At 40.4% G+C, this 15,817-nt stretch overlaps 1 protein-coding gene across 1 annotated transcript in view; it reads left to right on the forward strand.

Annotated features, from left to right (window-relative positions):
- LOC124615614 overlaps positions 1–15,817 on the forward strand; it is a 227,683-nt gene that overhangs the window by 159,793 nt on the left and 52,073 nt on the right. Inside the window, exon 7 of the mRNA XM_047143618.1 lies at positions 10,672–10,909. Coding sequence (XP_046999574.1) covers positions 10,672–10,909 — 238 coding nt within the window. The remainder of the gene's footprint in view (positions 1–10,671; positions 10,910–15,817) is intronic.

A 15,817-nucleotide genomic window follows, 5' to 3' on the forward strand; every position in this document is an offset into this window, starting at 1 on the left:
GGAATGGTCTGTCTGCTCATTGTCAGCGTTATTTGTGTCCGTCAGTCGGGCTTCGATTTCCCTGCGCTGACAGTTTGATTGCAGCCGCCGACATTCTGATTGCAAGCACTGATACTTCAATTGCGCCCACTGACAATCCATTTGCGGGCACCGACCCAGGTCTATGCTGTCCATGGCGTCGCACCAGGTGGTGGAAGGTGCAGAATTCCGTGGAGTGTCCCCGGCGGCCATTGTGGAAGGATCTTGTGTCCACTTGAGGCGTGACTCCTTGATATAGTTAAGTCGTAGATTCCATGCGTTGCTGAGTTGAAAACCTGTGTCTGGATTTATGAGATTGTTCGTTATGCAAATTTAAATGGCCTGCTTGAAGATGCTGTCACAGTAGGAGCCGTTGGGGGGCTGAATCTTGGAATCTTCTTATTTCACATTGCATCCGGTTTCCAAGCAGTGTTCTGCCAGTGCTGATTTTTTGGGCTTGCCTAGGCATGTGTGGCATTGGTATTCCTTGCAGCAGTCTATGGTTGTTTGGATTGTTTGACCATGTAAGATTTGCCGCAACCACATGGAATATTATATACACCCGCTTTCTTGAGGCCAAATCCGTCTTTCACTGACCCCAGTAAGGCGCGTATCTTGGATGGTGGTTGGGAGACCATGTCAATTTTGTGTAGTTTTAGCGGTCTCCCAATTTTTGACGTCACATTGCCTGCATACAGTAGAAAGGCAAGGCCTGGTTCCTCATCTTTAGACTGTTTTTCATCTGGGCTTCTGCTGTGTTTCCGTCATCTGAGGGCTGTCTGGATCTGTCGATTGCTGTACCTGTTCTTGCGGAACACATTTTCTAGTGCAAAGAACACCAACGCCAAACGGACCCAGGACAGCCCAACAAATTGGCGCTGGCAGAACACTGCTTGGAAACTCGACAGAACGCGAAATATGAAGAGACCAAGATTCTGGCCCCCTACAGCTTCTACTAGGACACCATCTTCAAGAAAGCCATTGAAATTCATGTAACGGACAATCTCATAAACCGAGACACAGGTTTTCAACTCAGCAAGACATGGAAACCATTACGTTGCTCCACCTAGGAGTCACACCTCAAGTGGACACGAGATCCTTCCACGATGGGCACCGGGGGCACTCCGCGGGATTCTGCATCTTCCACCAAAAGGCGCGACACCGGGGACTGTGTGGACCTGGGTCGGTGCCTGCAAGCGGATTGCCGGTGGCCACAATCTAAGCGTCGGTGCTCACAATTGAAATGTTTGCAGCCATAATCGGACTATCGGCACAGGGAATTGAAGCCCAACTGACGAACATAAACAACACTGACAATTAGCAGACAGACCATTCCATCAGAAAGGCTATTTGCCAAAATATCGTGGGACTTCAACAATGCAACCGGCTGGACACCCAAGAGCCCTGGAAACTGCATTCCATGTTTTTTTTTGAACAATTGTAACAAGGGAGGATCCAGACATATTATTGTCATTGGAACAAATTGGCACAGACTTGTTTGCAATATTTGCAGTGTTGAATGTTGATCCTTGACCTACCTGAATGAAGTCTCTGAATTATCTATACAGAGAACTTTGAACTTTGAAAACTTAGCCATCTTTTCCTGCTCTAGTGTTGTGTGTTTTGGTTACGGCTGATGCGGGACTTGCTGTCATGTTCATAAAAGTTTATTTAATATCTGAGGTAGGTGTATAAACAAAATACCTTTTTCACCAAGTGGTGGCAGGAGTAAACACATAAAAGTCAGCAAAATGCGCAAGCTTTCGGAGCCAATGGCTCCTTATTTAGGTTTAAGGATTGAAAAGGAAGGAAGAGGTATGAAGGGAAAGCCTTGTTGAGGTTTAGGAAATAGGGAGAATTATGGAAAAGTCACCCAGAACTGCAGGTCAAGGGCGACTTACCAGACAGAATGAGAAGCAAAGACAGTCTGTTGGGGACTGCTCCAATGTTTTACAGCCTCTCTCCTAGGGCTGATGTAGTCAAAACTGATTCTACTGAATAATCCCATGTACAGATGATCAATTTGTGTGCCTTCACTGCTTTTACGTAACACATCTATGCCATAGGCTGCACAGTTTTGGAGCAATAATTATAAATATGATATAGTTATAATAGAGGGAAACATTCCACGTAGGAAAAATGTATCTAAAAACAAAGATGATGTGACTTACCAAATGAAAGTGCTGGCAGGTCGACAGACACACAAACATACACACAAAATTCTAGCTTTCGCAACAAACTGCTGCCTCATCAGGAAAGAAGGAAGGAGAGGGAAAGACAAAAGGATGTGGGTTTTAAGGGAGAGGGTAAGGAGTCATTCCAATCCCGGGAGCGGAAAGACTTACCTTTGGGGGAAAAAAGGACGGGTATACACTCGCGCGCACACACACACACATATCCATCCACACGTGTGTGTGTGCGAGTGTATACCCGTCCTTTTTTCCCCCTAAGGTAAGTCTTTCCGCTCCCGGGATTGGAATGACTCCTTACCCTCTCCCTTAAAACCCACATCCTTTTGTCTTTCCCTCTCCTTCCTTCTTTCCTGATGAGGCAACAGTTTGTTGCGAAAGCCCAGATCACGTAAGAAACAGATTGCCCGATCGCTTGGTCTAGCAGGCAACCCTTGTCAGGAAACGGCCACCAGGCGGCAACAGCGTCACACCCTTACTTCTGGAATCAACCACTAGATGGCACTCCGTTCTGTGAAATATGTGGCAACATCGGCCGAACGCGTGCAGCTTTCCACTATTTGGCGTCTGTGAAGTACAGCTGTTTCTGACATACCGGTGGTAGAGGATCGAGTCGTCATACCGAGGACCTACGAGTATATCAACTGTGGAAGGAGTAGACGAACAAATCCTGAACTAAAAATGTTCAGATTTCCCGTCAAAGATAAAGAAAGGTTACGCGAGTGGATTTTAAATTCAGGCAAATCAATAAATTAGTTACGAGTAAGAATTAATTAAGAGCCATAAGCATTCAATCCTATTTAAATTTTGTCAATGTTATATTCGATATAACGTGGCAGCCCTTCCTGTACAAGAATCATATCATATAATTTTTAAATAAAATCTTTGCTGCGATTTGGACTTTTTAAAACTGTTTATTCACTTCACTATTGTAATTTTGGGTGTAGAGGCATTTTTGTGTGCAATGTGAAAACTGAAACCAATGTAACATATGGATAACAAAATACAAAGCATAGTGTGGTAACATTTGGTAAACAATTTAAGAAGCATTACCTTACAAGACCTTTCCCTTGGTACTTGAAAATGGCTCTAGAGCTGAAATCGCAACAGTGAAATAAATGAATAATAGTCGTCATCTAACTGCTAGATCATCGATCCCTCTAAATCCTGGTATATACTAGAGCGAACGAAGGGAACGAGTGTAAAACCTCGTTTACACTGCTGCAAAAGAGTATTCATAGATAATTCGCCAATGTTCACTGCCATTCGTTTATACTTGTGAACAAGCGTTTATACTGGAATGAAGGGAGGAGAATAGAAGAGAACGAGCATAACATGCAAACTATAGACGCTGCATATTTTAATTTTTTTTTTATCTGTGCGCTAATAATCCTCACACAGCTTTCACTTGAAAACAACACTACTTATAATAACAGGTCTGCGCGAGTGCGGATATCCCCAGTAATAACTGTATTGCAGATAAAAGCGTACGTCTGTTGCGAATATTTGCGGGTTATCTTTAAACTGTACAAAATAAATTTTTAACATAATTGTGGTTTGCCGTCTGTGGCTCTTCAAAGTTGACCCCGCCAAAATATGCTCGAAAAACACGCTTTCACTTGTATATTACCGCGTTTGCAGCCCCCTTTCAACAACAGTTCAAAATTCATCGTTTTGTGCCACTCTTATATCATTTACGATAAGTTACATGCAAAGTAAAAGAATTTAAATTTGAAATGACTGTCACTTAAATATGTCCAGCCTTAATTCGCATCATAACCGAGTGCGCATTTTGAAAACTTTCTAGTGTTAACCTGCACGTGGAGATCTTTTTTACCACCATAATCCGTATCAGAAGAGCTGTATAGCAAAGAGGAAGTAGACGGCATGGAAGGCGAGTGTAAAACCCTTGCGACTGCAATACAGTCTGCATTTAAACAGTAACTCGCGAGAAATGTTTGTGTGTTACGTTTCATTTATTTCAGTTCGCATATGATTGTGATAAATAAACTTGGTTTGTAGAATCACAGGAGCTAATCTACATTCTCAGATTGAAAACTCTGGAAAAACCACAACCAGTCATGAGCTACAGTCAGCAGTGTGACGAATGCATTTCGCGCGCAGCGCTCTAGCCGAACGCAAATCAGCATCATTCACGTCACCGTAGATACAGCGTTGCCAATTCCGCGACATGGACAGGTCAGTTAGCATTGTAGCGTCGCCTGTGACATCTGTTGACCGACGGGAAAACTATTTTTACGGTTGCCTGTTCCTCCATAAGGATGGTCAATCTGTTTCTTACGTGATCTGGGGCGAAAGCTTGAATTTTGTGTGTATGTTTGTGTTTGTTTATGTGTCTGTCGACCTGCCAGCACTTTCATTTGGTAAGTCACATCACCTTTGTTTTTAGATATAAATATGATATAGTATAGACACTACCCACAGCTCTTGTCTTTTGTTAAGTTTTCATCACTTTGCTGATCACATGTGCATATGTAAACAAATTATTTTAGTTTAACGGAATTCACGATGATCAATTTTGAAAACTGAAGATAATTTGATGCTGCATGTACATAGTTATGAAAAGTGATGTGTTTACTGTACTCAGGGCCTGAAGATGGTATAATGTAACACCAAAATTGATTGTAAATAACATAAGACCTATAAGTGTGGTGACAATGTCATTCCCACTCCAAGAGGTCCTGTTGGAGATTGTATAACCTTGCCTCCCTCCAATCTTAGAACAGACTTACCCAGTCAACTATTAAGGGGATCTGAATAGTAATATGGACTCATGTGACATGGGGACTTGGTGTAACTGAACATTTCTCGCATTAACAAATCATTGGAAGAGATGGCAAAAGAAGTGTTAAAGGAAAAAAAAAAGCTCCAAGCTGAACTGGGAATTGAACTCTAGATATTTGGATTTTTAGTCAGGCACTACTCACTGAGCACACTGTTTTGATGTAACTAAACATAATTTATTTTACGATTATGCAATGCAGCCATATTCTGACAGAAAAGTGCTTCTCTATGGGACACATGAAGTATTCAACACAAACTATGGGGAAGGGACAGGGCACATCTGCTCTAGTTTTATAGGAATTTTGTTTAATTGCGGCTGGAGTTATAAGTGCACAGTGTACGGATCAGCAAGATCTTTGTACCTGAAAGTCATTACGCTGTACACCATGACGGAATTAGGCTGGACATGGGTGCTTGCAGGACCAGCCCCATACCCATTGAGAGGCTGGTGAACTGCTACTAACCATCCAGCAGCAGCTTCTCATCGTTCGTCAGATGTGTCAGCTACTCACGCTCCCACTTCCGCACCGTACCTTACCATTGCTCATCCTGCTATGGAATGCCTCTTTATGAATCACCCACAGGTAATGAGGCCATTTTGGGTCTGTGCGAAATGTGTAGGTGTCCCTTCATGTGGGAAATGTACAGGCTCAAATCCTGAGTTTTAACTGACTGCCATCCTCATTACTGCAGAAGCCCAGAGCAGTTTTAGATTTAGTGCAGTACTAGAGAGATTGCATTTCTGATTATGTTTTTAATGTGATGTTTTCTGATGTTTTAAATGGGCACCACAACCATGTAGCTGTATTTACAGATGGGTCTACCTAAACAGGGGACTCTGTTGGTTGTTTTGTTGTTTTTGCTGATGATTGTGTCCTCAAGATTTGGTTGTCTTCAGAGATCACCGTCTTTGATACCAAATTATCTGTGCTCTTCAGTGCACTGGAGCAGACGAGGTGTGCCATACCTGCTAAATTTTTTATCTGTTCCAACTTCATGAGTGCCCTTCGGTCTCTGCAACACTTGTATCCAGCTCAGAAAATTGCCCTCCTCTGGCTACAATGACTGGGGAAGGAGGTGTGTTTCTGCTGTGAGCATAGGCAGATGTAGCAGACAAGGAGACATGTCTTGATCCTTGGTTAGATCAGTGTGCACTCTCTCATCTGACTGTTGAGTTACAGCATCATGTGCTGATGGGAAGATGAGTGGCTGGAAGTGATGGACAATAAGCTCTGTCTAGCAAAACATACTGTGCAGTGGTGTACCTCTTTTCAGCCATGTGGATGGGACAAGATTCTCCTTATTGTCTTCACATAGGCCACAGCCATATGATGTATGGTTTCTTGTACCCTCCAATTTGTAGTGCTTGTTGTGTACATATCGTTGTGCACCACATTATATGAGACTGTGGTTTATTTTCTGACCAGAAGGCAGCAGCAGATTTGCCAGCACATCTGCCCTTTATTTCAGGTAACATACACACAGATGTGGTGAGAGTTTTAAGGTTTGGTGATATGTCCAACTTGTTTCCTAAATTTTTGGGGATATGTTCTTAATGTGTTAATGGGGAGACTGGCTCACCCATGCAGCTTATAAGTGGTCAGCCACTCAAATTTCCCTTCCCCCTCCCCCCCCCCCCTTTTTATTATTATTTTTTGGTTGTTGTGTGATATTACATTGTTTTAATCACAGGCATAGCACCTTTCACCCTTTCTCAGTTGTCTTCGGGCATATGAGATAAGAGTGATTGTGTGGCTCAGTGCGAGCGAGGTGAGAGTGGTGAATGAGTATCATTTTATGGATTTCCACCTTGCTGTATGAAACAATTTTGGATACTTTATCCACATTTGTTTGTTTCAATGACGGTAAGGGTGGTGACATGCTTGCCGTTGAGTGCACATAAGCTCTGAAAACACACACACACACACACACACACACACACACACACACACACCAAAACAAACTAGATAAAAAAGTTAGTAGGGCCATATCTCAGTGAGGAGCTTAAAACTTTTAGCACAGGACACAAGTATGTAGTGGAACTGTGGATCAAGTTTGAAAGAATAGTTGACCACAAACTGCATAGATATATATCCAGTAGAACAGTTCATAACGGGAAGGACCCGACGTGGTATACAATCACTGTAAAGAAACTTCCAGAGAAACAGGGACTGCTGTATAATAGATGGAAAATAAGGCATAGAGCTATAGGTAGAAAGATGCTAAATGAAATGTGTTTTGGCTGTCAAGAGGGCAACATGTGAAGCCTTCAGAAGACACTGAAATGATCTTTCACAAAATCCCAAAGAAATTCTGGTGAAATGTAAAGGCTGTTAATTGGCACTGAAATTAGTGTCCATTCACTTGTGAATGAGACAGGAACTGAAATTGAAAGTAGCAAAGCAAAAGCATTTACAAAGAAACAACCAGTAAAATTGCTCCACTTTGATCTTTGTACCACTGAAAAGATGAGTGAAATAAGTTTTAGTGTCAATGGTATTGAGAAACAGCTGCAATAGTTAATGTTGAATGAAGCTCCAGGTCCCAATGGAATCCCTATCAGATTCAATCTTGAGTTTGTGGCCGAGTTAGCACCCTTCATTAACTACATCATCTCACAGATCCCTCGCAAAAACCTGTCCCCAGTAGTTGGAAGAAAGCACAGGTAATGCTCATTTACATGAAGGGTAGTAAAAGTGATCAACAAAACTAGTGTCCAGTGTCCTTGGCATCAGTGTCTTGTAGAATCTAAGAACACGTTCTAAGCTCAAACACAACGATATATATCAAACAGAATTACCTCCTCAATGCCAACATCATGGATTCTGGAAGCATTGGTCATGTGAAACCCAACTCACACTTTCCTCACATGACATACTGAAAACTTTGGATCAAAGAAGCCAAGTAAATGCAGTATTTCTTGATTTCTCAAAGCACTTGACTGTGTATCACATCTATACTTCGTACGCCGACCGCGGTGGTCGAGCAGTTCTAGGCGCTTCAGTCTGGAACCACGCGGCTGCTACAGTCGCAGGTTTGAATCCTGCCTCGTGCATGGATGTATGTGATGTCCTTAGGTTTAAGTAGTTCAAAGTCTAGGGGACTGATGACCTCAGGTGTTAAGTCCCGTAGTGCTTCGAGCCATTTTTGATACTTTGTGCCAAAAGTGCAATTGTATGTGGTATTGAGGGAAATTTGTGACCAGATTGAAGATTTTTTTATCGGGAAAACACAGCATGTTATGCTGGATGGAGAGTCATCAACAGATGTAGAAGTGACTTTGGATGTGCCCCAGGGATGTGCGTTGAGGCTGTTGTTTTTCATGCTTTATGTTAATGACCTTGTGGGCAATATTAATAGTAACCTCAGACTTTTTGCAGAGGATGGAACTATCTATAATGAAGTACTGCCTGAAAAAAACTGGATAAATATTCAGTCAAACATTGATAAGATTTCAAAGTATTGCAAAGATTGGCTTTAAATGCAGGGAAACATAAAATTGTGCACGTAACAAAAAAAAAAAAAAGGAAAAAAAAAAAAACGAAACAAAAATTAATAATAATAATAATTATTATTATTATAATGTCCTATGACTATAACATCAATGAGTCATAGTCAGAATCTATTTATATTTAAAAACAAAGATGATGTGACTTACCATACGAAAGCGCTGACGGGTCGATAGAAACACAAACAGACACATACATACACACAAAATTCCAGCTTTCGCAACAAAATGTTGCCTCATCAGGAAAGAGGGAAGGAGAGGGAAAGACGAAAGGAAGTGGGTTTTAAGGGAGAGGGTAAGGAGTCATTCCATCCCGGGAGCGGAAAGACTTACCTTAGGGGGATTAAAAACAAAGATGATGTGACTTACCATACGAAAGCGCTGGCAGGTCGATAGAAACACAAACAGACACATACATACACACAAAATTCAAGCTTTCGCAACAAATTGTTGCCTCATCAGGAAAGAGGGAAGGAGAGGGAAAGACGAAATGAAGTGGGTTTTAAGGGAGAGGGTAAGGAGTCATTCCAATCCTCTATTATATCAGAATCTATTTCTGTGGATATGAAATGGAACAAGCACACAGGCTCACTTGTAGGTAAAGTAAGTAGTAGACTTTGGTGTGGTAGCAGAATACTGGAGAAATGTTATCAGTCTACAAAGGTGATAGTTTACAAATCACTCTTGTGCTTCTAATAAGAAGCTCTGATCTACTACAGTGTGTAGGACCTGTGCCAAATAGGACTAACAGGGGTATTGAACAATTATAGAGAAGGGAAGCATGAATGGTCACAGGTTTGCATGATCTGTGAGAGAGTGTCACGAGATCCTGAAGAAACTGAATTGGCAGACTCTTGAAGACAAATGTAAACTATCCTGAGAAAATAATAGAAGGAAACATTCCACGTGGGAAAAAATATATCTAAACAACAAAGATGATGTGACTTACCAAACGAAAGCGTTGGCACGTCGATAGACACACAAACAAACACAAACATATACACAAAATTCTAGCTTTCGCAACCAATGGTTGCCTCGTCAGGAAAGAGGGAAGGAGAGGGAAAGACGAAAGGATTTGGGTTTTAAGGGAGAGGGTAAGGAGTCTTTCCAATCCCGGGAGCGGAAAGACTTACCTTAGGGGGGAAAAGGACGGGTATACACTCGCGCACACACACACACATATCCATCCACACATATACAGACGTGTGCGAGTGTATACCCGTCCTTTTTCCCCCTAAGGTAAGCCTTTCCGCTCCCGGGATTGGAGTGACGCCTTACCCTCTCCCTTAAAACCCAAATCCTTTCGTCTTTCCCTCTCCTTCCCTCTTTCCTGACGAGGCAACCGTTGGTTGCGAAAGCTAGAATTTTGTGTGTAAGTTTGTGTTTGTTTGTGTGTCTATCGACGTGCCAGCGCTTTCATTTGGTAAGTCACATCATCTTTGTTTTTTAGATATATCCTGAGAAAGCTTACATACAAAGCTACAAGAACCGGATTTAAATGGTAACTCTAGGAATATACTACAGCACCCTACATATCACTCCCATAAGGATTTTGAGACAAGATTAGATTAATTACAGCACATATGAAGGCATTTAAGCAGTCATTCTTCCTGCACTCCATACATGAATGAAATGGGGAGAAAACCCTAATGACTGATACAATGGGACATACCCTCTGCCATGCACTTCACAGTGATTTGTTGAGTGTAGATGTACACATAGATAGATATGAAAGTCCCTTTGTTGTTTTTTGTCAGATGAGTGTTGCCTGTGTTTTCTGATAACATCCTATAATCTTCTATGACAGCAATAGAAATAAGTTTTCAGAGTGCAGTAGTCAGTATCTCGGAATCCCCTGACTGGCTCTACTTTTGTTAAGTGAGTGCTTCCTACATTTTCTCTGGCTAGTCCCCTATTTGCTCTTCACCTCCTGTGATAGTACTTGAAATAACTGGAGGGGATGAACTAATTAGAAGCTCTGATCTACTCACCAGTTAATCAGATTTGTTGATCATCTTTAATGAACTGAGGCAGTGTGTTGATGCGCTGTTTATAGCTAATAGAGTGGTTTTCTGTCATGAGTGCTTTTTGTGAATTTCCATTTCATATTGACTGAGTACTGCTCTTATAAGTACCTGTTTTGCATTTCAGAATGTACTGCTTCCCGGCTTGTGCTCAGCTACTCCATCACCTGACACACCTGCCACTTCTCTTTCAACTCCAAGCAGTGGGGCACTTTGGGAAGACATGTCAGTGGAACCTTTGCTCTGGTTACCAGTGACACGTCCAAGATCACTTCCATTGGGTGTTGGAACCAGCTCTGGAACTGTGTCACTGGCTAACAGTACCACAAAATGCTGTCAGCATAGACGTTCGCGTCCTCTTCTTGGTGAGTGTTAGATTATTTGAAGCTGACTGAACAAAGTAATGCATATAAATGTTGGCAGCCAGTTTCTTAGGGAATATGTGCTAGCTTGCAAAATCACACAAGGTTTCTGAGAGCTTGCATTCAGAATTGATCACTTGCTCTCACAACTACTGAAATGTTTGTGTGCATCGTAACACTTTTTTATCTCATTTTATTTATTTTGCAATTTGTAACTGTCTGGATGAGCCAGTATTTGAAATGCAGTTTTTTTTTTCAAAGATAATGGTAGAGCTTTTACTGACTCTGCGATTAAGGGAAGTATTTTAAAATTAGTAATTTTATGAAAAACTATGAAAGAGAGAAGAAAAGTCTCTTTTGTTTAGCCCATATTTGCAATCCACCACTGTGCAAACTAGTGTAGTTTGAATGAAGCAGAAAAACATGGGACAATATGAGGACAAAAGATAAAGAGGCAGTGTGAATATTTTGATCAAAACTGTTGTTGTTATCTTGAAGGCAAGAAACATTGCTGCACTGTCTGAGAGACACGATGAAATAAGCAAGAAAACATATGAAATTTCCTGGCAGATTAAATCTGTGTGCTGTACTGGAACCTGAACCTGGAATCTTGCCTTTCATGGGCAATGCTGTTACTGACTGAGTTATGCAGGCATGACCCACAACTTGTCCTCAAGCCCTTACTTCTACTAGCACTTTTACTCTACCTTTGAAACATGGTAGAAGCTCTCTTGCATAACTTGCAGGACAAGCATTCCTGTAAGAAACGATGTTGTGGAGAAACGGCTTAGTCACAGCCAAGTAATTGTTTCCAGAATGAATAATTTCAGAAATAGTATCTATTTTAGAGCTCATGTAGTGTACATACTGTAATATAAAATTGTTAAAGATATCTCATAGATGTAAGAGATGCCTTGAAGGCTGTAATCTTACCAGGGCAAATAAAGATAAGGTAAAAATTCCACTGTGCTGCTCCTAATTATGATTTGCTTTACAGACCAGTTTCAAACAATTACCACATGGTTTAAAGTCAAAAAGAAAAGAAAAAAATGTTTGGGCTTGTTCAACTAGTGCACATCCACCAATCAGACTAACATCCTTTTGACATTAATAAAAAAAAAGTACAAATGCCATTTAAAGGCTTATTATTATTCATGCAAATTACTCTGACCTAGTGTATACTCATCCTTGAAAAATCATTTTTATCTATGTTAAGAGTGTTTTTCTCCTCCACTGTGGAGAACTATGTTGTGGCATATATGCATGACTTGTGCAACCCCAAATGAATTATTAGTGTTTGAAATGAAGCTCTTATGGGTAGAAATTGACATATAAAATAAACACGTTTACAAAATATGTGGTGGAATTTCCTTTTAGAAAATGTGTGTCAGAATTTTTCTTTATTGTACAATGTCTCTTTTGTCTTAACTTCCTGGTCTTATCGTACACAGTACCACCAGTACTTGAGAAAATTAGAAATACGTAAATCTGTTCAGACTTAGTAAAACTCTCACCACAGTTGAGTACAGTTGAAGTTATCATGGCATTGTGGTTTTATGTAACAGTCTTTCAGTGTACATTATACAAATAATTATTGATTAACACTGAATATTGATGTGGTCATTTAGACATTAAGCTACCAGTAGGAGATCAACTGCAACTGAGAAAGCAGCATTGCTTTTCAAAGCACTGTCATCTCTGTTAATTTCAGTACATTACATTTATCTTCACTAAGCACAGTTTCACAACATTTTATGGGTAGTTGGTTATTGAGACAATTTGTAACTGTCATTTCACATGATCAGTATATATGTTGGCTCACTCCACATTCCTGAGGTTACTGTCTTCTGAGGGGTCTAAAGAAGACTATACATCAATAAATTAATGAAAAATGTAATTAGTGAGTTTTTAGTTCATTCTGAATAAAATACACTGACAGAAAAAATTGCAATACAAAAAAATTTAATGTAATGAAATTTCAGGAATATATTTGTCTAGGTGAAATATTTAAGTGATTAACATTGCAAGGTCACAGGTTGATGAAAGTGCGAGATAAGCTATTGCGAATGTGAAATGCTGGTACATTAGTAACTGGTGTAACTGCCAGAATGTTGAATGAAAGCATTAAAACATGCATGCATTGTGTTGTGCAGGTGCCGGATGTCAGTTTTCAGGTTGGTGTTCCATGCCTGTTGCACTTGGTCAGTCAACATAGGGACAGTTAATGCTGTTTGTGGATGACACTGGAGTTGTCATCCTATGATGTCACATATGTGCTCAACTGGAGATAGATCTGGTAATTGAGCAGGCCAAGGCATGTAGACGCTCTGTAGACCATGTTGGGATGCAACAGTGGTATGTGGGCAAGTGTTATTCTCTTAGAAAATACCCCTGGACTGCTTTTCATGAATGGCAGCACAACCGGTCGTATCATCAGATTGATGTTCAAATTTGCAGTCGGGGTGCAAGGGATAACCACGAGAGTGCTTCTGCTGTGATATGAAATCACACACCAACTCCTGGTGTACCGACTCCTGGTGTAGGTCCAGTGTTTCTAGAATGCAGATAAGTTGGTTGCAGGCCCTTAACTGCCCTCCACCTAACCAACACACGGTCATAACTGGCATTTCATCAGAAAATACAATAGACCTCCACCCTGCCCTTCAATGAGCTCTTACTTGAAACCACTGAAGTCGCAGATGGCAGTGGTTTGGGGTCAGTAGAATGCATGCTACAGGATTTCTGGCTCTGAGCTGTCTTTGCAGTAGCTAATTTGTAATAGCTAAAATTGCTGCTGCCCATGCAGTCTGAAGCGCCAGAGCTGTACACTAAACAAGATCACCTTTCCTCTCAGTAGTGCCACATGGCTGTCCAGAGCCTAGTCTTCTTGTGACTGTACATTCTCGTGACCACTGCTGCCAGCAATCATGTACAGTGGTTGCATTCCTGCCAAGTCTTTCTGCGGTATCACAGAAGGAACATCCAGCTTCTTGTAACCCTAATATACGACCTCATTCAAAATCAGTAAGGTGATGACAGTGGTATCTTTGTTGCTTTAAATCAAAGGTAACTAATGCTGTCGAGAGTTTCAGTGTGTACTGAAAGCAAACCTAATTTGCATCCTCATAGTGGTGCTTCTAGCACCACTTTCATGCAGCTGATTTGAAATTAATCATACCTTTCAGATGTAGAAACTAGCCTATCCACTTTTGTTTATGTCGCACAACTCCTCCTTGGGCTTGCTACCTTTTTTTCTGTCAGTCTCTGATGCAATTAGTTTATATCATAAATGCATAGAAAAAAAATTTAGTTGCCACTGTTTTATAGACTTCAAACACTTCAGATGAGTTAAATTTTATAGTATGTAGGAAATGGTCATTAATGCTATCCTCACTGTAATTTTTTGTTAAACTAGCTGAGAAACCAATATTGCCTGAGTATTTGTTTATAGTTGGGCTTGAGACTTCACATGCTTGGAATTTATTTTTGATTTGTACAGCTTCTTTGGATGCGGTGGGGACAGAACCAGATCGTTTGCTTCACTAATATGGGAGAGAGCTACATAGAGCTGTCCAGTTCACTCTGGCAACATGAATTATCTGGTCTTGTGCTTTGTTTATGGTTGTGGCTTAACTTAAGCTCATCAGGAATTGTACATGTTCAAAATGAAACAGTATATTGTTATGATTAAATGGGATTTAGGGTATAAAAACTCACTTGCCTGCACCACTTCACATCAGAATTTCTGCTTCTGTGATGTTACTTTGGAGAATCTCTATGAGTGAAGGGTTCGGAAAAGCGAGATAATGCGTGACACTGTCGATCAGAGTTGCATCACACATCGTTTTTGGAAAGTGTTTTCAAAGACTGAGTTGAAGCCTGTGAGACAAGACTTGCTGCAGCTTGAGAAAATCATTGGGTTCTTGATACCACATAGTCCTTGGTCTCTTAGCCCCTCTGATGTATTCAGGAAGACTCAACCATTTTCTAGGTAATCTTATTCGTAAACAAAACAAAATCAAAATGTAATGAGTAGGCAGACAAATCAAAAAGCAAACTTGATATATTTGTTTCTCCCAGCAAAGAATAAAAATAAAACCATTTGAAAAAAACAAGGCAGTGTTGTTACATTTTTAATACACAAAGCGAAATCACTAAATCTTTATGTCCTAGGCCAAGTAAAGTCATTGTTAGTGCCTTTTCGTAAAGATCATATTGTGGAGCCTAATACTATCACTGACGTAAACTATCAAAACTGCATCTGTAACTAAGTTAAACAAAACCAATAGTGCCATTTGGTGGTTCTTTGATGTACTATGTCATGATGATTAAGTATCCAAATTACTAAGCTGAGTTGACCATTTTAGATAAAACTTTAAACTACAATATCTCTCCTTTTTTGTGATCCAATTTTGATGGAATAAAGCATATATGTTGCCCCAAGCTACGCTCAAGTTACCTGTGAAAAGCTTATGAAAATTTGTCCAGTAGTTTTGGAGATTAGCATGTTTTGACTAACAGACATGACAGTTTTTACCCGTTTATTATTAGTGTAGATTGGACTGATGGTGTGCAGTGATATTTATTGCATCTGATGTATGAGATTAATACGCCAACAATCATAAAAATAATATGAAATTACACAATCCTTTGACACTGTGAATTGTATAGAAAATATTGCAACACTGAATCGCTGTAGCACCTGAGAACAGCAATAACTTTGTGAAAACAGGTACATTAAATCACATAATAATTGTTATGGCAACGGTCTGTGCCTTTTAGACTGAGCGTATGTTCTTTTTTATGTTTCTTTCACATTGCATGTTATACTGTCAAATATGATCTTACACATCTCTCTGTTCCTCAACAGTATCAATATACATTTGGCCCATTTACACCACAATAATGTAA

The sequence above is a fragment of the Schistocerca americana genome, chromosome 1, assembly GCF_021461395.2.
Source record: "Schistocerca americana isolate TAMUIC-IGC-003095 chromosome 1, iqSchAmer2.1, whole genome shotgun sequence".
NCBI lineage: Eukaryota > Metazoa > Arthropoda > Insecta > Orthoptera > Acrididae > Schistocerca > Schistocerca americana.